The 27003-nt window shown below is 38.4% G+C and overlaps 2 protein-coding genes across 2 annotated transcripts in view; both read left to right on the forward strand.

Annotated features, from left to right (window-relative positions):
- Nucleotides 1-9529, forward strand: part of LOC131985261 (CD81 antigen-like) — a 28169-nt gene extending 18640 nt beyond the window's left edge. The window contains exons 3-8 of the mRNA XM_059350306.1: nucleotides 421-518; nucleotides 917-991; nucleotides 1487-1606; nucleotides 4651-4749; nucleotides 6367-6450; nucleotides 6632-9529. Of these exons, the coding sequence (XP_059206289.1) occupies nucleotides 421-518; nucleotides 917-991; nucleotides 1487-1606; nucleotides 4651-4749; nucleotides 6367-6450; nucleotides 6632-6694 (539 nt within the window). The 3' untranslated portion in view covers nucleotides 6695-9529. The remainder of the gene's footprint in view (nucleotides 1-420; nucleotides 519-916; nucleotides 992-1486; nucleotides 1607-4650; nucleotides 4750-6366; nucleotides 6451-6631) is intronic.
- Nucleotides 9530-17418: 7889 nt separating this feature from the next.
- The window catches only part of LOC131984319 (plakophilin-3-like), a 31963-nt gene continuing 22378 nt past the window's right edge, over nucleotides 17419-27003 (forward strand). The window contains exon 1 of the mRNA XM_059349181.1: nucleotides 17419-17801. Coding sequence (XP_059205164.1) covers nucleotides 17594-17801 — 208 coding nt within the window. The 5' untranslated portion in view covers nucleotides 17419-17593. The remainder of the gene's footprint in view (nucleotides 17802-27003) is intronic.

The following is a 27003-nucleotide window of genomic DNA, read 5'->3' on the forward strand; positions in this document are numbered from 1 at the left end:
GTATTGAACTTAAAAAGAGAAACACTTGCCTTTATAGGGGTTAGATTATTTGTGAGAAACAAATAAAAAAATAAATGTAAGAAAAATTAGATCAAATATATTATTTACATAAATATATATCCATTTAAATACAAATGTAAAACTAATAAATAAATAGAATATGCTTTCTTGTAAGGCTAATGTGCTTTCACAACCTACTGAAAACTACCAAACAAATGTTCAATAAGTAAAATAATAAATAGAATTAAAATTGACATATTCAGTAACTCGACGAAAAAGGGCTTTAGTTTTAAAGGAACGGAATTTATGACAGCACAATGAGAACATTATTCTAAAACAAATTGTGGCACAGTAACTGTTTTATCTTGTTTTCATAATGATATTAATCAGCCAATCTTTACTTTCTGTCTGTCCATCCAGGTGTCCATATCCTGATTGCTGTCGGCGCAGTGATGATGGTGGTCGGTTTCCTCGGCTGTTATGGCGCCATCCAAGAGTCTCAGTGTCTACTGGGAACTGTAAGTCTTATTTAAATGTTTTTTAGACCTCTAAACATGCTATGGAAATGTTTTTAGTAGGTCCTCGTTTTGTTTACCAAACGTTTTCATCCAATCCACTGATCAACAGGTGGCACGTGTTTCAGTGTGTGTCAGCAAAAGCTGGGGAGAAGAGTAAGCTAGTAAACATGAACCTAAAACAATGCTGAATATAGAATAACTTGAAAAGAATCTCCTTGCAAATGTTCTATGAGGAAGAAAATGCACTTTTGGATTCATGCATAGCATAACTTTTATTTAAAACTCCACAGGGCACCTTTAACTTAATCAAATATTACTTTCTCTCATTAAAATGTAAACCCTTTGTTTGCTAAATCCTTCGATGGAGCTGTTTCTGATGTTTCTATTCTGTCCTGCAGTTCTTTGCCTGCCTGGTCATCCTGTTCGCCTGTGAAGTTGCAGCTGGAATCTGGGGATTCATGCATAAAGACACTGTAAGACTGCAGACAAACACCAGACAGATGATGAAATACTGCTATTACACTAATGTGGTTGTTATTTTTGTAAAAACAAATGCCGGCCTCTTGGATTGTAACGAAATAGTAATGCATGAGAGCAAGTAACTGGACTAATTTAAGATAAAGAGAGGGTATGAAATGTGTCAACATGACAAAAATGTAACATTCATTTAAAATTAATTTCTCTGTAGCGATGTGCAGATCTTTAAAACCATCAATTGGAAATCTGCTTTTCAATTCAATTTGTTAATGCTACAATGTTGATAAGTAACTTCCCATCAGTGACAATTGCACTTTTACATTGCACATTTTTTCTCGAAGTGACTGTCTGTTGCTTACTTTAATGTTTTGTGTTTATATCGACAAAAACAATTTACTAACACTTAAAACTGACTGATACAGTTTTGAGATACAACAATTTCTTGTAAGTTTGAGGCTGAGCCCTGAGAAACCTCTTTATTCCTGTTTCAGGTGTCAAAGGAGATGATCAACTACTACGACTCTGTGTATGAAAAGGCTGTGGCAGAAAGCATCGTTGATCTAGACAAGAAAAGGGCTGCCGCCAGCGTGCTCAAGGTCTTCCACGAGACGGTATGAACATACATCAAATATATAATTTATTTTCATACATATCATATTAAATGTATTTATTTGTTCATGTGTACTTTATTATGTTAAGATATTATTCGCTTTACTAGGATCATTTTGAAACATGAAATGTATTTCAACCAAATGCATCACAGAGTCTATCAATTATTTTTAGCTTTTGAAATTAGGGTTTTATCTAATCTAAATCCAGTGTTTAATACACTAATTTTGAATCCTATCAGACGTCTTTGTGAATTAATTTACATTTAGCATTCTTTAGCAAACTTTTGAAATTTTGCTTAAATTGTAAATAACTAAAACTCGAAATTGAAATTCGACAATTCGACAGTTCAGAAGTCAAAAAAACGGCCTGATAATGACGAAGAACTTATATTATAGTTAATAATAAGAAACAAACGATGTGAATATGAGCAGTTTTTTTGATGTGTATTTGTTATGTTTATTTGGTGTGAGTATAATTTGTAATGTAATGTGAAGGATAATTCACATAAAAGCCTCCAAGCGCTTGAAAAGTGGCGTTCTTCCAGTGGCATGTGACATAGAAATAGTTACAGTAATAAAATATACACAGTTTAAAACTGTTAAAGACAACATTCAGAGTAAACCGAGATAGATTAGCATAGTACTTGACCACAAGGCATTCTATAAACACCCAACTGTTACAAGAGTATAACTGATCAATCAGTCATAAGACACACACACACACACACACACACACACACACACACACACACACACACACAAACACATACATAATGTGCAGGGTTTCCTGCAGGAAACCCTGCAGGGGGGGGGGGAGGATAAATTAATGAATTACTAGATTGTTTAATTATTATTATTGCCCTTAATATTAAAGAGAAGATGCTTAATCAATTTTTATTTTTGGCTCTCAAAATATGAGAGAAGTTGCTTGACAATAAACCCACAAACATGAAGATGGAAAACACAAACTGTTTATTTTTGGGGTCATGGCCTAATAAGTTTGGGAACCCTTGGCACACAAAGCAAACAGAAAATTCAGAAAACGGAAACAGACTAGGCAGTGGAGGACTCAGACTACTAGAAGGGCGGGGGCGAAAAAATAAAAAGGGCAGATTCTGCACAACATGGGCCCCACCAGCACGCAAAAAGCTAGGATGCATTATGTATGATGAAATATTAGCATTAAGTTAAAATGAGATCCAGATCAAAGTAATTAATGATATGGTACTGACAATTAAAACCATCGAACCGATCCATCTAGGGGGGTCCGGGGGCATGGCCCCCCCGGGAGAAAATTTGTAAATTTTTAAGTAAAATGCATCTATTTTGTGCACTTTGAGAGCTAAATGAGAGCAAATATCTCACATAACATTATTCACAGTTGGGTGATACCGTATTATAGAATCTCTAGAGGGCACATCATCATAATTTATTGTATAAAGGGGAACCGTAGAGGGCAATCAATAAGTTTTTTCATGTGTAAAGGGCAGCCAATAAGGCACTTTCCCTCATTTTCACCATTCTAAAGGGCACTTTCGCGCGCCTTTTCAACCACGGAGGCACCAAGACAGGAAAAAGGGCACTAGAAGGGCACTAGAAGGGCTCTCATTAAGGCACGTTATCAAATTTTCTTGCACTGGAGGGCACATCATCATAAGTCATTGTATGAAGGGGCACCAAATCATTTTTTGCACGTGTAAAGGGCAGCCAATAAGGCACTTCCTCTCGTTTTCACCACTCTAGAGGGCACTTAAGCGCACTTTTTTCCGATCTTACTGAAATCAGTATCTGCAGATCCAATATTTTCGATCACCGATCACAGCGTCGTAAACAGTAATTGAAGCATTTTAATTATTCGGTAACAAGTATTAAAATAGGAGATGAGAAAGTATTATGAATTGACAACAATCTGTTTTATTGCAGGGAATTTGCAACTCTCCACTCTAGCTATTACTCTCTTAGAGAGACAACTTCAAGCTTACATAGACTGTATAATCATAAATCAAATCAAATACCTTTCATAAGTGCAACATTGCATTCTTTAAAGTTGGGGTCTCAAACTCAATTTCCCTTGGGGCCGCTGGAGGCAGTATCTGGGTGAGGCCGGGCCGCATCAGGTATTCCACAAAAAAAACTTTGCTAAAAAAATCAAAACTTCTCAAATCCCATTATTAACAGTTATTTAACTTCAATGGCTTCTTCTGAACATGAACTGTCCTGAACATGAATGGAATATTAAAGAACATGAACGGTTCTTCTGAAAAAGGCTTCTCCTGCCTACTTCTTGCTGCCAGATGTATATGTATATATATGTTCTCACAGAACGGATATAGCTGCAGTTTTTCTAACAGAAAATTAAGGCCAGACTGTCTACGCCAGCATACAAAATATAGTTTACAAACAACACTGCAGATAATAAACTGTCCAGTAGCATTTGCCTTTCGTTTTGCGCTCAATTTAAGTCTTTCATGATGACATGAACATCAGGACATTTGTAGATGGCAGAAAGTAATGGGATAGCCTAAAGGACCGCACTAACATTAAACTTTCATATCAAAGTGGGGGCCACAAAATATCGTCACGAGGGCCACAATTAGCGTGTGTGTGTGTGTGTGTGTGTGTGTGAGTGTGTGTGTGTGTGTGTGTGTGTGAGTGTGTGTGTGTGTGTGTGTGTGAGAGAGAGATCGACATGGCGCAGAATGCACTGCAGGCAGACAGCGCAGCACTAAAGAATAACATTAATTCATTATAACACAAATCTATCTATGTGTGCTGGTAGATTAGTTCTCAAGCTTCCGTGTCGCTTGAATGCGTTGCATCTTTTTTTTTTTTTTGCCGGACATTCCAGCCCGGGCGCTACAGATTTCAGGCCGGGCGGGGCGCCTGGCCAAATAAGGTCTGCAGGAAACCCTGATGTGTATGATAAATTAGAAGGCTCACACTTATCTTTAAATATTAAAATGAGCAGCTGCTCACTGTCAGACGAGAAGAACAAGGTGGCGTGTGAGGAGAGGGATCATCACTGTGTTGTTTCTGTGTTTCAGCTGAGCTGCTGTGGTAAAGGCCAGGGCTCCACTTTCATGACAAAGTTTACAGACGTACTTGGCCTGACTGACCTCTGCCCCAGCTCTGGAACTTTAACTGTAAGTGCAATCATCCGTCTCAACACTTCTATCAGCACTTCTGTGCATCAGCAGTTTGGCCACAGAAGCTCGTAGCTTGAAAAAAGTAACACTGACATTGTGAGGGAGATACATTTCAGATCAAGAATTGAAGATAAAAGTGAGCGTGTTCACATACATCATTAGTCAGAAGGTTGTATAGTAACACAGAGTAATGTTTCTCAACATTTCTGTCGGAGTCAGTCGATATGCAGACGGGAGACAAATGATAATGTTCCCTTGGAAAGTAGTATCAACCTTCTCCTCAAAGTCTCTTGTAGTTTCCCCCTTGATGCACTCTTACGATAGTACCTGGTGGTTATGTTTTAAACCCTTTACATTATGCCATGGTTCACATTATTTGAAAGCTGAGAACCTGATGATTAATTTGAGTCATATGTCAAGTTGTTCTAGTCATTATTCTGTACTATTAGTAAATTAATTAATCAAACTTGACACATAGATGAAATTGAGCTCATTGAATCCACAACAGTCTCGTCTTCCCTGTCATACCCAATTTATGCAATTCCAAGACTTACTGACCCCAGTATGCAGGAATACTCAAATTCAATTGAAGAAAGTGACATATTTGTAGTACTGCATGAGAACAAGTGCATGGTTTATGCCTCAAACTGCATGGTATTAGCATAAAGTGGCCATGTCTGTGAAGGGGAGACTTGTGGCTACCCATATAACCTATTTTATTAATTCAGACATCTTGAGGTCAGAGGTCAAAGGGGCTGCTCTCAAAATCAGCATGTCACTTTCTCCCTTGCTAAAATTTAGCTTGACATTGGAGTGTTATTGGAGCCCACTACAGCCACAGGAAGAAAGAAAATCAACAGGGTGGTCAGATCATAGGAATGCTGAAGGGTCCGGCCCCCCCTCCCCACTGTGCTGTGGATGGGGGACACACACCCAGTGCCCCCACACCCAAAAGAGAAAGTACAGGCAGAGTGCAGGCTCTCAAATGTTGTTTGAATTTATAGATTGCTGGTTGAAAAGTCGAAATAAATCAGAAAAGGTCTATAGGGTCAGGGGCCTGAAAATGTTGAGAAACGCTAATCTAAAGCAAACATCGTTTGATGTGAAAATGAAAGTGGCGTCGAGAATCAATGGGAGCTGTATTCAGAGCTAAAACCGTAAGTCAGCTGCTTAAGTGCAAAGCTCAGTGGAAAGATATGCAGAGAACTTTATCTGTATTCATGACTTGTGCTGCACGGGGGCCTTAACTTGATTTCTTGGCAGCAAGCTGACATTACTGAAATGACCCGAGTCCAATCCAAGCCTCCCAGGGTTGTCTTGTGTTCAGTTTACTGGAACGGATGTTTTCCAGTGTATTTAGCCAATAGCTTTAAAGAAGCACTGGCCTTTACTTCTTTGACTGTGGGTGTAATCATTGTCGACTAAATGCAAGGGACATAGTAAGCTGTGACATAAAATGTAAACATGCAATATGTGATTTACTGCTGCTCAGGGTCTCTCTAACAAACAATGAAAAAAGACAAAGCAAAGGAATCATTGCAGTCAGTTTCTCGCAATTGGGGTTATTATATTAAGGTCATTTCTGATCTCTGTTTTGTTGGTTTCCCTTTGCAGAGTTGCCACACGAGGATTGATGAATTGTTCACAGATAAGATCTACCTGATTGGTCTCGCCGCTCTGGTGGTTGCAGTAATTATGGTGAGAACGTCACAGACATTAAACCTTTCAGTACCATGGTGTTTTTCTGCCTTTAGTTTATCCAAAAGCATTTAAAAGGTCCACAGCTTAACATGTCATTAAACGTAGCTGCACAAACAATGACAGAACGTTTTGTTGGATAAGAAGAAGATCTAATCAATGACTGTGTCCATCCACGTAGATCTTTGAGATGATCTTCAGCATGGTGTTGTGCTGCGGGATCCGCAACAGCCCGGTGTACTAAAGCGACGGGCCGCCAGCCTGCTCGCCCATGAAGGAAGGACGACCTCGAAGTCTCCGTCTCATTCTTTTCCCTTTCTTTCATAAGCAGGAAACGTCACATATATTGCTTGCTGGATTTAGTCGGCTCTTTGAGAAGACAACCTAAACCATCCTCCATTGAGCATTTTAATTACACTGTCAATTATTTTTTTGTTAGCCACAGATGCTGTTCTTCATATTTGACCAGTGCTATCCTAACCTGTTATGTAGATATTATATCACTCTGTCACAAATGACTTTCACCAGTCCTGGTGCTGTAATCCTAGTGATGCATTAGTTGTTTACTGCTCCCTTGCCTATGAACATGCTCTTATATTCTTGGTTTTATGGATGTTTTTTCACTGTTTTATGTATAAACTGTATATAAATATATATATTAACAGTGCTTTATGACTGCCTAAGCATGGAAATTGTATTACAGTAGATCCTTCTCCTGTATTATTCCTGCACTCTCTGCTTGTTTGTCTCTCTCTAGACTGAACCAGATGATGGTGTATATGACCGGCACTAGTGAAGCACTAGTGTTGGCCTCACCATGCCACATAGAGGTTAACACATATGAACACACGTCCCTGTCCTACAGACCATTGTCCTGGTTCACACCCACACTGCTGTGTGATGTCTGCAGGAACTGACTAAAGAAGGAATCTCTATTATTCTTGGAAGCTGGAACCAAAGTCAAAGTGACCCGATGTCTGTCATTTTGGCCCTATGGACTTATTTGTTGTCTTTGGCTGTTTGTTGTTCATCATGTGTCTAAAACTGTCCGAGTTCTCGCTTGTATAAAACACTCAAGGAAAGCGTTTCCCTCAGTAGTTGTCTTTAGATTTCATTAACTACTTTACTTATTCGGCCTCGCATGATTCAAGACTTGTGAATCATCATCAACATTTCAATTGTGTGGTTAAAAAAGCCAGTCTGGTTATCTTATTGTTAGTGATGTCTAAATGAAGCCTCATGAACCATTAGTTATTTTTGTTGACTACACTAAATGGCACTCTTGATTTAAAGAGAGCACCATCCAGTGGGCCCAGAAAATAATTCATAAAGCTTCATTTGGCCATCACTATTGTTTTTTTTTATGATTTCCTCCCGACAACAACAGGAAGCAGAAATCAAATCTGTTTGAAATATTTCTGGAAACCACAGTTTGAACGGTTTTATACAACTGTGCACTTATTTGTGGAGGCAACTCACTTAACACTACAACCACCTCTCCCAGATCAGATGAATCAAACTGAGATTATGAGCCATAACATTTAAACTCCAGTTGCATCCATGTATTGACCCTGTGCTGACAATCAGCAAGACTTTTTGTATGGCTCATAATCTCAGTTTGATTCCTCTGATTTGGGAGAGCTGATTGATCAGCAAACTGGTTGCTCAGCCCTGAAGGAAATTAATTGACTTCACACATGGTGAAACTCCAGCCTATCGGCAATGTAGAAAGCAAGAAAGAGCCTTGGTTTGGTGTTATGGATCTGGGTTGCCTTGTCTGGTTGAGTCTAGTCCCATCTCATCTGACCTGGTTGAGTCAATGTATTATCCCTTTGGCTTCACAGCCTACTAACCTCCCTCATTGTCACCATTCATGTGGTACCTGTTCCCAGAGCAGGCAGGAGCAGCTCAACTGTCATGAGCCAGCCAGTGGTTTGCACTAAGCTGATTGCCCTCTTGCTTATGTTGCGTAGCCGTTGGTTTGTCCCCGTATGCACCACACAATTTGACTTTGTGTATTTGTGTGCACATACAAATCAATATGATCACCAGTGCAACTGGATCAAAGTGTGTGTGAGACATACAGAGACCTATTCCTAGTAAGTCACAACACCTGAAAAAGAAATAGTTCCAGCATGTAGCTCCTCTTAAAACCCCAGCTTATGGTATCTAGTAATTATTTAGACATTTGTGGTTTCACAAATTAATTTCAGGGCTGCTGTATTAGACTGCGTAAGATTTAACAAGTGGTAATGATTTTGTGTCTGCTACCTTTAAGTCCATATTTTAACTGTCTTGTGCTGACTGCAGTGGTAATATTTGTAGCAGTTTTTGTACTAGTATGGGGTAGCGCAGTGACATTAACAGCTACACTGTCGGCCACAAATCAGTCTTAACTGCCTCCTGAAGTTCAGCCAATCAGAACGCTCCCACCTGGCAACTGAACATACTGCTTGTATAGTCCAGCAGGGTTTCTACTCCACCACACAGGCTTTGAAATATGTTGTCCTGAGGTCTGCTCCTACTAGATCATGCTGCCGCTGACACTACCGCATCACATTAAATTGTATCATCTTGTTTAACCTTCCATATTATCACTGCTTCGTCAACCAACTAAAACCTTGTCTTGTTAACATCTCATACTTAAACTGAGAAACAGTAAAAGTGTCTTGTAATATTTACAGCTCTGATGTACTAATGAACTCATGAAGGCTGTAGAAAGACAATGTATGCCTTTTTTTCTTCTTGTATTGTGATATCAGTGTTTGGTACGTCGTCCAAGGAGTCCAGATAGAAAGGGTGGAAGATTTTGTGGCAGTGGTGACTGAGAAGAAGTCAAACCTTGAACACATCAGCTACTTCCTCCTCAGCAATCATTGGGCAACACCCCACAGTACAGTATTCCCCAATGAGGAAGACGCTAGCTGTGTTTCTCTGACAGTACTGTCCACGTTGATGCCTTTTTTAATTCGGGAACTGACACTCAGGACCCACTGCCACTTAAATCTCAACCCCCCTCTACTATTGTAGACTTTGGTTTGCCCAAATATAAAGGGATTAAATGTATTTTACAAATAAACTGGTGGTCTTGTCTTTTTGTTGGTGAATCTTCATGAAAAGTGGGAACTGTAACTAGGCTGAATATTACTGAATATTAACTTTTGCAACATCTTAAGTTGACTACAGGTCTAGAAGAATGTGAATAAAAAATAATTATATAAGTTTATTTGTAGGGTGCATAAACATCAACTTTTTCAAACTTAGCGAGAGTGAGTTAAAATAATCAGCTTGCATGTAACAATGGCTTCATCAAAACTACAAATAGAGAAATAAACTAGGACTGCAAGCAGTACTGAACGGGCCCTCGCAGTACACGCGTGTCGGGGCATGCTGTCGTCGGGGTGTGTGCGTTACAGGGGCCAGTCTATACCACCCCTATGAATTTCATTGCCTTAAGTGTTATAGTGTGGCCACGGTACTAAATATGAAATTAGACTGCCACCACAGTGCCACCTAGGGGCCGATCAATAAAACCTTAAAGGGTTATCCTCAGGAGGGCATTGACAATGATTGTACCAAGTTTTGTATAATAATGCAAACTATCCCTTTAATCCTCATACAGTTTCTGAAGGAGGACTCTTAACTGATATGTATAAGTTAGAAGAGGCAGGGAGCAATGGTGGAAAGTAACTATGTACATTAATAAAGTACTGGACTTAAAGTAAAATTTTGAGGTACTTTTATGTACATTTTATGTAACTTTATACTTCTACTCCACTACATTTTGAGACATATATTGTACTTTTTATTCCTTTACATTTAGCTGACAGCTTTAGTTACTTTTCAGGTCAAGATTTAAAATGAAAAACATGATAAATTAAACCACTTAAAAGTTTATTTTTTAATTTTTATTTATTTTATTTTGTATTTTTATTTATTTTTTTCATTTTTTATTTTTTTTATTTTTATTTTTTTTTAATTATTATTTTTTCTGCGTTTCTACGCATGCGCGGCCCTGCTGAGCATGCGCGGTCTTTCTGGACAATGCGCATGCGAAGAAAAAGCCGCGCAGAAGCACAGTAGAGCCGCGCATGCGCAGAAGCCAGAAAGACTGCGCATGCGCAGAAGCGCAGAAAAAATAATAATAAAAAATAAAAATAAAAATATTTAAAAATATTTTTTTTTTAAATAAAAAAATTAATTGAAAAAAAAGTGAAAAAAAAAAGGTGAAGAAGTACAAAAGACAGTGGTGGAAGAAGTGTTCAGATCCTTTACTTCAGTAAAAGTACTAATACCACACTGTGAAATGACTCCACTCCGCTCATTTTAACTACCTAATAAACTTTTAAGTGGTTTAATTTATAAAAATGGGTAATCATTTTAAATGTATCATGTTTTTCATTTTAAATCTTGACCTGAAAAGTAACTAAAGCTGTCAGCTAAATGTAGAGGAATAAAAAGTACAATTTATGTCTCAAAATGTAGTAGAGTAGAAGTATAAAGTTACATAAAATCTACATAAAAGTACCTCAACATTTTAATTTAAGTCCTGTACTTGAGTAAATTGTACATAGTAACTTTCCACCATTGCTACCTTTCCTTTATTATAGCGCCACCTAGTGGTGGAAATTCAGGATGACAATAGATTATTAAAATTTTTCGCCAGGTGTGACTTATATTTAAAGTTTCATGAGTTTTGGGGTATGTTCAGGCAGTGAAAAATGCGATCATTTGGGAAGAAGAAAAAAAATTATAATTCAAAATACATTAGGGACCTCGCAGGTTGTTGCCTGCTCGGGCCTTAATAAATAAAAAGGCGGTGATAACTGGCAGATAAACAACAGACTGCTGGCTGGTTGTGCTAACTATTTGAAATTGATAAACTACTTTCAAAATAAAATCTAGGACTGACATTATTTAAACACCAGATGGAGACAAAGAGTCACATTTGGTCTCTTCAATTCAGTTTATTGACATTCTGAATATTATATCTTATATGTATATATTATTTATAACATAGAATATGATTATATTATCTATATATTATATATTTTAGGAGTCTTTAAAAGTACCTTCTAGACCTAAGAGATTTCTGTTTCTACTGTGATTTTCTGAACAAAATGTTGTCTTGTGTTTTTTTCTGTTACTATGAAAAATATTAACATATTTAAATTTATGTTTAGACAGAGGACAAGTAAGCCAGTATGTTTACAACTGGAATAAAATAGAAAGCAGGTAGGTGAGGAGGGTGAGGCGTCTACATGGATGATGAGGGATGTTGGAACAGGTCAGGAGATCAGCGGGGAGGGTCAGGTGACTGGAAGGACAGGGAGGGAGTGGAGACGAGTCAGTAATAAGGCCGGGTCCAGGGGGAAAAGTCAACGGGCAATCGGTGGAAGGGTAGAAAATGTGCATGAACAAGTTTGGAGAAGTGGGAATGTGGCTGGAAGGAGAAACAGAGAAGCAGCTTGTGACAGAACTTCAGTTTAAAGTACAGAAACTGAAGCCATGATCTGTTCCTGAAGCTAATCAGGTAGTTTTGTTTCAATTCAAAACATCTAACCACATGCTTAAAGCCAAGACCTTAATCTGGGAGAAAATGTGTCTACCTTTTCATTGATGCATTTATTTTGTATCTGAACATAATTTTAAAGAGGCAGGATTGCGATTACACACACTTAATAACATTTAATTCTGCTCTTACAAGTCTGTGATCTCAAATGTCGACCTGCAGACTGAAAAGTGTTCAGAATTTGCTCTCTCCAATCTTTTGTCATCAACATACTTCCATACACTCAAGGAATGAGCTGCATGCTGCTGTGATATTTGGCACCTTGTGTGCAGGAGGGAGTGGGGAGCAGTGAGACAGAAACACAAAACAGTTTTTTTTCCGTTTTGAAAAAAAGTTCAATTTTTTTCTGATCTGTTCTGTCACAGTCTGCTTCAGTGATGGATTTAAAAACCTGATTTGATGATTTTGTCAGAATGCAACGAGGAGCCAAGTGCAAATGAGAGGCTAGACACCAAAGAAATATCTCAGGAGATTTGAAATTGAAAGCTAGTCGGGCTAGAATAACTCCAACCTAGACTTGAAGTTGGCAAAATGTAGATGTTAATGTGCTGGGCTGTAGACATTTTAAAACTGTTTGTTGGGAAAAAAATAAATAACTGTTCATGTCGTATGATGTTTTTGTCACAGCCACAGGGAGCCACTGCAGACGGCCTAAAGAGCTCCACATGCAGGTTGCCTACCCCTTGTCTGTCCTTTCTCCAAATCAGTTAAAATCTGCCGACCATCACCCTAAGGCTCCCTAATTAACACGTTAAATCTTGTTTGTTGATCTTTGGACAGATCCAGACTAGCTGTTTTCTTGTCCTTCCAGTCTTTATGCTGAGCTTATTGTTACCTGGCTACAACTTCATATATCAATATTCTTTTCTAAACTCTTGGCAAGAAAGTTGATTTGCCAAATTGTTAAATTATTCCCATAACTACACTACATAGACCATAACGTCAAACAAATTAATGTTTTAGTCAGAGGGCACTCTGTCTGACTCTCTGGAGAAACCTTGGCGTTTTATAACCATTGACAATAAGATCCAGGTGAGCTTCTTCAGTGCATCTGGTGCCAGGAATGCCTTTGAAGCTACACACCCTGGAAACCATTCTGTGGAAACACCGACAATGCAAATACAAATCAGCTGACTAAAACAAGCAAATCAAAACCAGGACTTTTCATTTGACTAACGGTGAAACATCTTTCTGCAAAAACACAGACTGATGATACAGACACTGTACAGCTCTCTGTAAATTAAGTTGTTTTTATAGATGTGTGATACAGTAAGTGACTGAGATCAGACCCAGCATAATGTTCATTCTGTATATTTCCAAGTAGGAGAGTGTGGGTTGAAAGTAAAAATCGAAGTAAACTTATGTTATGTTATGTTATGTTAAACTTGCATCATACATCTATCTTCTTTTTCCAACAAGTGAGATTGTTCATTACCAAACTACCAGAATATATTTCTTGATCCAGAACAGTTTTTTTAAACTTTACTATAATGTTATATTCCCTTTCTTCATTTTGTGATTTAATTTTAATATTGTTATTATTTTTGATTACTTATAGAGGACTTTTCCTACAGGAGGTTGGCTCAAAGTGCTTTACAATAAAAAATTAAAAAATACAGCACATTAAAACAAGGACAATATGTTTCAGTCTTGCAATCAATCAAGACAAAGTAAAGCACAATGTCACTTCCTCAATAAACCTTTGCTACTGTAGCATCTCTGGCAGCTACTATGCTGCATTAAAGCTACACTAATCAATACTCATATTTAACAATGGATCAGATGGCTTTGTGTAATGGAGCAGCTCGTATAGTGACAAACCCATGCAAAGGTTTATTACCTCAATTTGCATTTGCATTCACATCTCTTTCCACTGTTTTTTTACTTAAAATGTTACAGATTTGTTTACTCATGACTCTCTTGGTGGGAATAGTTTGTATTACTGTCTTTCAACAGCCCTGTGTAAACTATGTCCCTCCCTCAACTTTCATTTTTTATTTTTACCTGTGAAGACAACCTAAATTTAAAAAAAATGAAATAGCAAAGTTGACCCTGGACCCTTTCATTTAATCTTCAATAAAATCAGCTTTAAACTTAAAATCAATTAAAGTTAAACTTTAATATTACATGGGCACTGGACCAAGAACTCTCCATTTCTCTTCACCTAACTTTTTTTATTATCATCTGTAATCACTGACGTGTCCATGATGCTGATGTCAGTCTGAGGCTGACGGTTGAGCTGCTCAAGCCTTGATGTGTAGGATGTATAACTTTAGTGACTCCCAGTGGTATGAACAACAATTTCACTGCAGCAGACAATGCAAGGATGTTGTCATTTACTTGTATTTATGCTAATTTTCTCAGTTTCAGAAATATTAATGAACAGCCTAAACCGTGGCTCTTACGGCCGTCTGCAGTGGCGTTCTATGCTGTGACAAAAAAAATTGAAATTGAAATTAAACGGTTATTTCTTTACATTTTCATTTTCATTTATCAATGGTTTAGGCCCAAAGACAATAATGTGTAGCTTATATACGGCATTTTTGTCAACTTAAATGTGCATCCTATGTTACAAAAGTCTGCGGTGCTTTACCTCTAAATCTTTGCCAACTTCAAGTCTAGTTTTGAGTTTCCTTCGTTAGGCTAGGCTAGCTTTCAGCTCCAAATCTCCTGAGATATTTCTTTGGTGTCCAGCCTTTCATTTGCACTTAGGTCCTAGCTGCATTCTGACAAAATCATGTTAATGAATGGTCATTATGACCTATTAGAAATGTTGGCCGGGTAATTTAGACCTAAGACTTAGACTTAAAATGAGTTTTTAGGCTCCATTACAACATTTTCTCTCTTTCTGGCCAAAAATGGCTGTTTTGTTAGTAAAAGTTGCTGACCCCTGAACCACTTATGTGGATTTTCGTTTTTTACCTGTACACAGAGTTTTAACAAGATTAAGAGTATTTAATGTGATAATAAAGGTAGATGAAAAGTCGGTTGTCAAGACTTTTCAATCTGGACAAAGTTACAGATCAACATAACATACAGCCATGCTTAAATCTCCAGTGATGTCAGACAAACATGAATAAAAGTTATGCTTACTGTAACAAAATGTATCTATCATCAGATATTAGCAAACCATTATCATGTTACATGACTGTATGTTATGCAATTCTTGGAACTGATCATTCTTATCCAAACCCAAGTAATGACTGCAGCCATCAGGAGGAGCAGGGTGGAGTCAGGGTCAGATGCTTAACAAGTTTAGCAAACATGATCAGCTGAGGTGATACACTACAATGTGATGTCATCTCAAAGCTTCCTAAAGTTCACTGAGGTGAAGCACAACGTGAATACACGCACATAGGAAATCAAGATAAACAAATGCTGCTTAGGTTGTTATTCCCCTCTGGCTCCAGCTCCAACTTATTGTTCTTTTACCAGCATTTTAAATGAGGATAAATGAGAGTAACAATAGTATTGCAAAATAAGCACAGTTCTCTTGTTGATGTGGCGGTTGTTTAAGGCCCCAGGAATGTGGAAATAACCTCACCTCCTAAACCTAACATGAGAAGTCTTGGGGGAGGTCTGGGAAACTAAGTCTGAGTCTGAGGAGCAGTAATAAGTCAGGGGCCGAGAGGTTTAAGGAGGGATTCCTGCAGCCTGTCTCAGAAACAGTCCTGATAGCACTGAGACCCCGAGGCTCTCACACAAAGCTACAGAGAAACCGCTGACTCTCAGTTTGGGTGTGGGCGTAATCAGAAGTGTGTCTAAGCGCCATTCTTAGTAACAGCACGCACAAACACACACACACACACACACACACACACACACACACATACTCACTTCCACACATAGGTCATGACCTCTTACTTTTACTTACACAAAACCAGGAATGTGTGCTAACTGATGTTATTTTTTCTCTGAGTAAATTCATTCCAGCTGAATTTTCCTTATTGGAATTTTTTTTTAACTTTTCCAGTTAATTACAGGCTATTGAGAGAGCATTTAAATCATCAACATACCACAAATTACATCTTTAATATATTGCTGCTCTCTTATGTTGTTTATTTATTGTGCATTCATGAGCAAACATTTTTGAAACATTATGCCAAATGCTGGGATGTTTAGCTTTTCATTTTTATTCTACATCCTACTTTGGAAGTCTGGGACTGAAATTATATAATTCAATAAATTAACATTTTAATTCTCTATGTGTGTGTGTGTGTGTGTGTGTGTGTGTGTGTGTGTGTGTGCATTGTTTAAGATAAAGTTAACAACAATTTAAAAAAGAAAAAAGATGTATCGACAAAATATTTATTATTAGACCAATTCGACGTAATGTTTAAGGATTGTATATTAATATATCACAAATATTTTTGCCTTGAAAGTGGGGGGAAAGCAGTAAAACATTGCATATGCTCAGTAAACATTTGGTCATTTTTGCAACTTTTTCCATTTTTGCATATTTTTAATTCATAAGAAACCAGATCCAGTAATCCTTAAAGGAAAATTATGGGGGCTTTACCACAGACCAAGTTGACCACATAGAACACATTTATGATGTGTTTTTTTTATTTTATTGTTTTAAATCTACCCCTAAATGTCAAAGATCTGTGATGTGACATATACGATACATTGGGCGTTTATTGTATTTATGTTTATGATATTTTTTATTTTAAAATTTAAAAAACTAGACACATTTTCTGCTTACAGAGACACAAATTTGCCTTTTTCTTTGCATCTCCACAACATTTATCAAAATTGTGACATCAATAGTTAACAATAAATTATTTTTCAGATTTACTTTAAGTAAAAATAAGAATACATCAATAATAAATAAAAACAAATAACCATCAGCCTTTTTGTTTGCATCTCGATAACATATATCAAAATTGTGACTTCAATTTGTTCACTTCCCTATTAACGGATTAGAATTGTTAAATGGGTTTAAATTTAGCCTATAGTAACAAAAAATAAGCTTTTTGAAATTAGCTACTTTTTTTAACATTTCTGTTTCCAGTCACGGCCACATTTTGGAGAAGTCAAAAATAAATAAATAAATAAATAAATAAATAAATAAATAAAAAATAAAAAAACATTTTGGAGAAGTCACTTCTTGTCACAGTCACGTGTGGTGTGACCACCACACCAGGGTGTTGAGTTTACGTCGCTTAGGGATTTAATGAGTTAAGGTGAAGCATAAAGCTGAATATGGGAGATTATTGAATATTTAAAGTGTTTGTTACACGGGTGTCACCATGGGTGTTATGGGTTAAATTAACAACATGCTAATTGAAAACATAATCCGGGTGGGGCTAAGTTTCCTTTCCTTTAAAAGCAGGCTATTTGCTGTTGCAAATGAGTTACATAAACGTCACGTCTCGGTCGTCCTGCTGACCGTCAGTAGGTGGGTTTAGGTTGCCCCCAGCCCAGCTGCAGGTCCCGCCCACACTCATTCGGGCAGCTGACCGAGCTCCATTTCGTAGCGGACTCTCAGACGACTGACGGACCCTGTAGGACCTCCTGCCTCCTCACTTTTCTCTCTCTGCCTGGGTGAAGAAGTTTATTGTGACTGTGATGATGAGTGTCGCGGTGGCGGAGGGCTGTTTTCTGTCCGCCCTGCAGCCCAACTCCTCCTGCACCGCTTATGTGGTTCCGTCGGACGGTCCGTCTCCGGACCCGATGGCTAAAGCCAGGCGGGTCCGAGAGCAGGTCCGGATGCGGCTGGCTGAGAAGAAGTCCTCCTCCCTGCCCAGACTGGACGACTCGCTGATAGGATCAACAGGTGAGCCACATCAGGGTAGAAAAGTTTGACTTCAAATCAGCTCCAGCTGTTTAAATAAACTACAGGTTGAAGTAAATTATGCTGCTGCTGCCAGATCATTGAATAAATATTATGCATACAGTAAAAACATGCTGATAAGGAGGAAGAACATGATGTAAAGTTGATCCTTTTCACACTGATGGAGCAAGCTGTAGGCTGTGAATAGGCTGTATATCTGCCTGCATCAATAGGTTTCACTAGGATACCGGACTGAAGGCTTAAAACTGCATTGATTCGGTTTTTTCTTGGGCAGTGGGAACAGTTGTAAACACAACAGGAACATATTCAATGAAGTTGTGGTGGAAGTGCTGGCAAACAGTTGATAAGTATTTTTGTTCATATTCTAGTAGCATAAAGGCAACATCAGTGTAGCCTATATGTTACAGTAACAAGTATGTTTATGTGGATTGTGCGCAGATTTTTTCTACAAACAATTATACAAACAATGTATTACATTGTCAGCCAGTACTACAAATGATAACTGAGAGAATAAAGAATAAAAAGGAATAATACAAATAACTAAATAAACATCATTACTGTTCATTCACTTGCTGACTATTTAAAAAAAAAAGAAAAGAAAATGAATAGCTACATCATTTCTAAATCTTGCCAAGCAATATTTTCTGCAATATATATTGTGTTAAAAAATGTTTTCATAACGGCACACACATCGGACAGCATATTCACCGATACTGATAGGCGTTTGATAGACCATATCATCCTCTATCAGTCAACCGATATATCTGTCGAACTCTAGTAACACTAATTATATTTTGTGTGGTGCTTTTATTATTCAGGTCCTGAAATGAAATGTTTTTGTAATGGGTTAACAGTGTGCCACTATACAATGTTGTGGATTTTATTTATCAAAATATTATTTTCATGTTCACCTTCTTACCCTGTTTATGGTATAATTGCTATTCTCATCACCATTAACACCCTTTTCTCATAAAGATGTCATGAAACACGACTTTTCTTAAAAGTCTGCTTGCAACTTTAGTATTCATTCACCAAGCAGCTAATTAAACATTAACCTCATGCAGTCCAACATGACTTTCTGTCCCAGTTAAAGATCAGTTTTAGGCCAGTGTATATACTTTTATTTTCTGAAAACCTTAAATACCATAATCCCTATATGTTGCGGTCTTATTACACTTTCCTGATGTAACCGTACACCGTTTAAACACATGTGGGATTCTGCTCCAGAGGCAGGAGTTTTTGGGGTTGCTTTTTTTCGGTAAATATAACCATCAAAAAAGCTGCAGTTACACCACTGAAATGTTGCCATATGGCCAACAATGAAGAAAGTAGAAACAGTCACTAATGCTTTTTGTCATAATAAAAAAACTACCCTTAGTCACCCCTCAGTTTAACAACGTTTTAGGGGAAAATAACCTTGATGCCATCAGGGGTTACTTTAGTTTAGGCGTGAACATTTTTAGGCAGAAAATCTGCGTTACAAACTGGAGGTGTTCACTTAGGAGGCAGAGAGGGTGTGAGGATGATCCAGTTGCATCAGGGGAAAGGTAACGCTTCTGCTACTTCAATTTCAGACTATTCTCGTTTTTTTAATTTTGTGTTTTGTATTTCTAAGATGTCAGTCTTATTATTCTAATTGTCAGAAGCAAATGCACCCCTAGTTGTACCAGGCATTAAAATAAGCAAGAAATTGAAGAAAAAGGGTGGTCTATTGTTTTTTTCCATGACCGTAGTCATACAGAGGAAAACATATATGCTAACAGTCACTGTTCATACAGTGAAACGAATAGGACACATGAAACCAGTGCTACTGTGGAGAATAGTTGGAAGGTGATGGAAGATGTCTGAATGCTACGATGGCTGAGGTACTGGATCGGCAGTAATGATTTTGTTCATTCGACGCACAGAACAAAATCAAACACAATGTACCAGACCTCCTGGAATGACTGCATGCACTATCACAAACCATTATTCTTACAGTCATTTGACTCATTGATCAAATAACTACAGACTGTCCAGTTCTGTGTTTGGTCAACTTTTTCTCTGTAATAGCTTTAACACAGAGGCCTTTCTTGTTGGCAGAAGGCCTGAACAGACAGAGCGCTGTTTGCTGCATCTTTTTTTTAAATTGTTGCTGGGAAACCAGTGAATCACCTGTCCTTAGCCGAACCCGTGTATTGCTGTGAAGTAATCCCGCAGATCTGGACCTTTGAATTTTTTTAAGAAAGCACAAAACATGGAGAGGTGGAGGGTAGTTGCTCTCTGATTGAGGGTGAGAGGTTGTTGTAAGGTACGTTGGACACAGGGGAACTGAGACCCTGATAAGGTGGAGAATTCAAAGGCAGCACCACCAGCGGGTCCAGGAGCTTTGCCTGGATGATGAGTCAGGGACAGATTCAGCCCTCAATTAATCTGATATAACAATGGGCCCTTTATCAGCATAGGAAAATACATCTTACTCACCAGAGAGATTCACCTGACTGTTCACACAGCTCCATGCATCAATTAGCTCAGTGGTTCCCAAAGTTTTTCTACTGGGCCCCCTTTTCTATCTAAAAAATACTTTCAAGTTGATATTTACATTTAAATTTAGAATACAAAATCCACTCAGTGTAATTTTTACGGTGAAGTTCTGGCAACCACAGCTGCCGGTATTTTACTGTAAATTAAACAGATTCTTTTTTACAGTGCAGCATTGGAGAACAATTAAATTATTTCAATTTATCCTTGCCACGCCCACCCCCGTTTGTAACACTGGGCCCCCCCAAGGGGTCACACCCCCCAGTTTGGGAACCACTGAATTAGCTGATTAGCATTAAAAAAATGCGCTGACTTTGAATTATTCAAGTAATTGTTTTAAAATAACGCAAATCATACCACGTCTACCAGCATCGAAACAGGAAGGAAGTGGCAAAGTAGTACAGCCCACCTGTTGATTGATTTGATTGGCTGCCTTGGGAAAGCATGAGGAATGGTGTGATTCAGCGCCTTGCACTGAAAAGTTGAGAGTATTTTAACTTAAATGCACATTGAAAAAACATTAGAAAAACACAACACGCAAGAGAGAAGTACACACCATGTTTCCAGCGACCCAACTGGACAGTTGTGTTAAAGCAGTTTTGTGATAGACAAATGTATACAGTTCAACAAAGCGTGCAGAGTTGTTTTTTCTTGCATTCTACACAGACTCGTCTGCACTATGAAAAACACACTATGAGGGGGTTACTTCCTGGCAATTTCCTGTTTTTTTCCTCTCTATGGAAACTTTAATTATGACATCACAGGTTCCAGTCAGGATGATTCCCAGTTGTAACTGTTCACATGTTTAACAAGAACTGCTTTATGACCCAAAAGTGATGATTAAGATTCACCTCATGGTCTCTGTCTTGGCATGTGCAGGTTAATATTAGTGGGCAGTCAGTCTGGGAAGCTCAGATGATCAACGTCTGTCTCGACGCAGGCTGAATGGTGACTTGGCATTAGTCTTTTCAAAAGGAAAGAACGGGAAAGAAAGCAGAAACTCCCCCCTTCTACTCCTTTTCCTGTGTGATGTCAGACAACAGCACCTCAGTTTGACCCAACAGGGAGTCAGGATGCTGCTTGAAAGCTACATAGAATGTGTGTAAATGTGTAAAATGACTAACTGCATGTCTCCAAGCCAGATCAGATAACTATTCATGAGAAATATCCATTACTCATTCAAGTTTGGGTGGGAAAAATGGTGGAGAAACTACTTTATATATAAACAAAAGCAGAAAATGACACAATTCGTCCAAAATTATATGAATTTTAGAAGTTACTTAGTGTCACTAAAACCACCTGTGAGGTAAAGCTTTGTACGATGGCTCTGAGAGCTCGGCACACTGCAAGAAGTTAGGATGTTAAAATGCATCGTAAATTGGTTGTGTTGTGTCTATTTGTCTGACATCTCTGGGCCACTGTAGCTCTGAGCAACAATGTACAAAAAATTACAACAAAATTAAAATGAAACACGACTTCCCAACAGTGGGAATGGGACCATCTGAGGAGCATGTGAACGCACCTTTACCCTTGGCAAAAGTCTGCACTCATTGGATGTCATTCTAGTTTATAGAGTTAATCAAAAAGGCAGCACTGCATATCCTCACAGCAATAACCACAATTTGACACAAGTTATTGCAGAACTCACAGTAATTTATGACACAATTTGAGCTTAAATGTCCTACTCAAATCTCTGCTGAAATGTTTATACGAAGTACAGATGTGAAAGACAACTAATGAATGTCGAAAATGGATTAAATCAAATTGAAAATACAGTTTTTGCTTAAAAAGCAAAACATGTAGACCTGTATTATGCAAGATGGAAAAAATGGACGGCGTTCTTGACACCCCCCCCCCCCCTACTTTTATTTTATTGTCTTGCTAATGGTCTGTTTGATGTGGTGTATAACCGCCAGATGCTTTCCAAGGGACATATACTGTTTTGACTGAATAGATCAAAATTTTATATGTTGATCATCCTCAAGTTATCCAGTTGCCTGACTATTTTATTTTTCATTAGAATGTACTGTGATGTTGTCATGTTTGACTATTCCTGACATAAAAACTAATAAAAATATAAGTATAAAAAAAAAAGCAAAACATGTTTTTGTTTTTTTTACTCTTTACTTATTATTTGCACAAAATGTGAGAAGCATGGGTGTTGTTTAGTGTTGTCATGGGTCCAGTGGATCTGGTGGAGCACATACCACAAAGTCTTAGTTCTTGCAAAGCAGCGGGCCCAGTTCAAATCTGGCTCAGAGCCCTTTCCTGCATGTCTCCGTAAAAGTCTGTCATGACCTTAAAGTCAGTGCGTTACCTGTCGTGACCTCAGTTTGGAATTTGTTTTGTGCGACATTTGAAGTTGAATGGAGCTGAATGATCCCGAGAGGTTTGGCAGAATCGGATGAAGTTCACACATTCTGGTCTGGATTTAACTTGGTCTGGATGCAGTCCAGCAGCAGTGGAAATGAGAACAAAGGAAACAGATGGAGAGGACGCGTTCAGTCACAGGAGATGCTTGTGTGGAAGAGTGGGATTAAACAAAGGTTTCACTCCTGTCTTTAAATTGTATGTAGAAATACAAAGAGAAATGCTGGTTTGCTGACATCTGGGTCGACACCCTCCTGAGCTCATTGACCACCTTGTGTGTGGAACATTCCTGTCCAATCTGCTCTTCACAGCACGTTATCAGAGTCTATTTTGGATCGGTCTGTGTTTCGGCCAGTGGGGTCGGGCAAGTGTCTGATATTTTCACTGGCCCATAAAACCTGAGGGCTAGTTTTTTTCCTCAGTTACAGCACCTCTGGCCTTTCTTCTCCTGAGACCTAAAATAAAGCAGGTTGGACATACCGTCAGAAACTCAAAGCCTTGATTTTTCTTACGACCACGTCCAAGTGATCTAGAAAAACATCTCAGGAGTTCTTGTTTCACTACCTAGGGTTATACAAACTAGCAAGTTTGAAAGGTTGTGAAAACACCCTTATCTACAACTGTTGTGAAAAAAAAACAGTTCAATTTACAGTCGAGTGAGATAAGAAGAAAAAAAGGCACAATGACATGAGCAAAGATTGTTACCATCCTAAGGTCAAGGTCAAACTTTCAATCCAACATAATGGCAGGAGTCGATTCTATACACAGTCCTGTCTCAATTGTTTTACTTGAGGTATGTAAAAGCTTTGATGGGAGTGGACAATGACATTTCTGGTGAGGTGGCTGTGGCTCAGAGTTAGATCGGTCTACGTGTCTTAGTGTCGGTGTGAATAGGTGAATGCTAACTTGTGTTGTAAAGTGCTTTGACTGGTCAGTAAAGACTAGAAATGCACTATATAAATGCAGTCCATTTAGTGCTGGACTTGGCCTAGGAGTTCTGCCAGCTACAAACTTTTTTGCAAGACTTGTGGTGGAGCATGACGACAGAGATACTCATCTGTCAGTTGGTTTGTCTATCTGTCCAGAGTCAAATATTTCAACAATGTGATTGTGGTTTTGGAGACCTTCTTAACATTTGTTTATCACCAAAGTTAGGTCAAAAAATCCCCCAGAAGTGTCCAACACATGGGATCTTGTATCTTTTCAGCAGACTGCTGAAATTCTTGAACACTGAAGAAATTTAGTGCACATTCATGCATCCCGTCTTTTAACACTCAGAATGTTAAAGCAACATTTCAGCATTTTAGGAAAAGTGCTTATTCACTTTCTTACCAAGAGTTAGATGAGAAGGTTTATACCACTCTCATGTCTGCACACTAATTATAAAGCTGCAGCCAGCAGCCGGTGTGGCCACAAAAGTTCCCTGGTGCATGTCTATTTGGATTATATGAGCTTTTTTTATGGTTCAAACTTTTAAGACGTTTTGGCCCCTGAATTGTCAATATATTGTGTGTTTTATCTTCCACTGTTGCATTGTGGGGAGTAATTTAGTGCTGCAGAGGGTTGTTGTTTTGGAGTTTTGATTCAAGTTCGAGAACAGATAATATTTTGGATATCAAGGACGGGAGCCGTGCTGGAAGATGAGTCTGCGACAGAAATGGATTGAGAAAACTTGGTGTTGAGAAAGGCTTGGCGGGGTAACATGACCCAATAATTGCTGATGGTGAATGAGAGGAGCTGCACACATTCCATACACAATAAATACATAAATCACTGAGAGGCTTCTTGTTTTGGAGAAGTCAGAGAAATCGTTCTCATCTGGGCTTAATCACAGTCATAAAACTTGATTAAAAACACATGGATATCTGAGATAGTAACACTCCCATAATCTGGGACTCTAATGGCGTGTGAGGGTGTTTTTGTTCACACACAGTAACAATTTAATCAAGAATTATCCTTCCAAGAATTTGACTGTCTTAGCTGCGTGTTTGTAACTATTTGAAACATGAGACGTACAGTGGATATGTGATTCACAGACCTTTAGTGAAGACCGAACAGACATGTCCAGGGTAGAATGGAGACGACCCCAGATAGTCTGATAGAGACGTCTGGATATTTGCGAGGTCATGGGATCAAGGAAAGGGGGGTTCCAACAGACCCACCACAGGAGACACTCCCACTCTCCTGGATCGTTGCCAACATAGATAGCCAGTTCAGAAAAATCCCCCGTACAATTGTGTTATGCTGGATCAGATTGTATGAAGTGTCTTGAATCAGAAGTGTAGTTTTTAACAATATTATTTAAATAGCGGGAAAACAGTTCACATTTTTGTCATTTTCTGTCTCTCCTTGAAAGCATTCAGTGTTACCCTTGGTTGTTCACATAACCGACAGAAAAAAAAGTTGTATCAAGAATTTTAAAAAGCTGGCCAATCATGTCGAAGTAATAAAGTAGTTGTCAATGTGGAATTGGTGATTTTTTTTTTTAGATTACAGAAATCATCAGACACAACCTCCTCTAATCTGAAATTGGAAAGCTGTGAGACGAGACAGTTTCCCAAGCTATTCAACCATCTGACAAACTGTTCCTGCAGAGTATCATGGCAGTTTAAGCACTCAACTGTGGTCTGTTGGCATTTCAAGAACCTTTACCACACACACCACCACTGACAATGTGCACAACAGAATCAGACAAAGTATGACTGGAGCCCTGTTCGTAATGCTACCATGGACTCCACACTACAGAGTTTAGAGTTTGGTCAGCTGATTGCTCTTCCGGCAGAATAAACTGGCTGTTTCGGCTCAGGCCAATTAATCAATTTACCTTTGATAAAATATGGTGGAAATGGAAACCGTAGTGTCTACGTAAATCCCTGTACACATGAATAACACAAAGAAGACGAACTGCCTAGCTTTAAATATGTTAATGTAACAGTTCCATTTCTGATTATGACACAATGAATTGTTCTTAGTTTTCTTTTAATTATGGGTGAAAGCAATATTACATGACTGACACAGAACTGACCACAGAGCCTGTAGCTGTTCCTTGTTACCCGTTGTTGCCCTGGTGTCAGTCCTCATCTCAGCAAGTGGCATTTGTCAGAGACTTGAAAAAATGTTACTGTGTGTGCTATATTGGACATTCTCCATTTCTTGTTTGAGCAACAGCGACGACACGGACAGACTTTAAACAACGTATTAATAATTAATCAAACCGCTGAATGAGATGGAGATAAGGTTTAAAAACAGCAAAGAGTTCCTTTAAATTTTAAAGTTCCTTTAAAACTTTTTTTTTTGCAGGGTAATCTGGATCATTAGAGCTGCTCAGGGACCTTTATATGTAAAGGCTTTAGATGTCTGTGGTTCTGTTGTACTAAGACATCCAGATTGCATTTGCTATGTGTTCCCCTCCTTATGGTGGTCGTGTATGTGCGTACCCTGATCCCTGACCTGGTGATGCTAATGTTCAGGCATGCAGCCCAAGTCCCCTCCCTGCAGCATCTCCTCCCTCCTTCCTTCCGCCCTTCGTGTGTTGTTTTTCTCCAAGCCATTTACTTCAGGCAGCGCTCCCCCTTCCTTTCTCTGTTCAGCCCATAGCTGCCCACTTGTGTAGTGTTTTACAGTATAGTGTGCTCTTGGGTCAAGAGTTCATACATGTGGTTACAGTGTGCAGTCTCTATAAAGTCCCTACGTTATTTCCATCTGTGAGGTGGGATGAATCCATCGGTAGTTCAGTCCAATATATACAAAGATCTTTAATGTGAAAACCTTCTGGTTTCATGATGATTTCTGTTTAGTGCTAATAACGAATGTTAACCCTCTGGAGTTGTTGATCACGCTGGCCTGATCAAATCACATGACTTCATGGCATCACAACGTAAAAACCAGCAGCACCGAGCCCTGCTGTAAATTTCCCTCTAAAGTACTGGCTTGAAACTCCATGCCAGTTTTTTTTTTTGATGATGATATGCCAAGTAAAACCAGAGATAATGTTAAATATACTAGAACTGGATTTTACCCCCATTCTACTTCCTATATGTAATATTTGCAACCACTCGCAAAATTTTTAATTCTTCATTGATCATAATTGTGTTTTGAAAGTTAAAAAACCCACAATTTTCTAAATCCGATTTTATGTTTTTTTGTGAATAAAATGTTGATTCAGAAAGTCAAAATGAAAAAATAATTATCAGGTCATATAGGGGAATTTGTGCTGAAAACAGTGATCCCTATGTGGCATGGTGAACATTTTTTCAAGTCGTATATACAGGCAGAATGAAAAGTATTAGAAAAC

Source organism: Centropristis striata, chromosome 2 (genome assembly GCF_030273125.1).
Source record: "Centropristis striata isolate RG_2023a ecotype Rhode Island chromosome 2, C.striata_1.0, whole genome shotgun sequence".
Lineage (NCBI taxonomy): Eukaryota > Metazoa > Chordata > Actinopteri > Perciformes > Serranidae > Centropristis > Centropristis striata.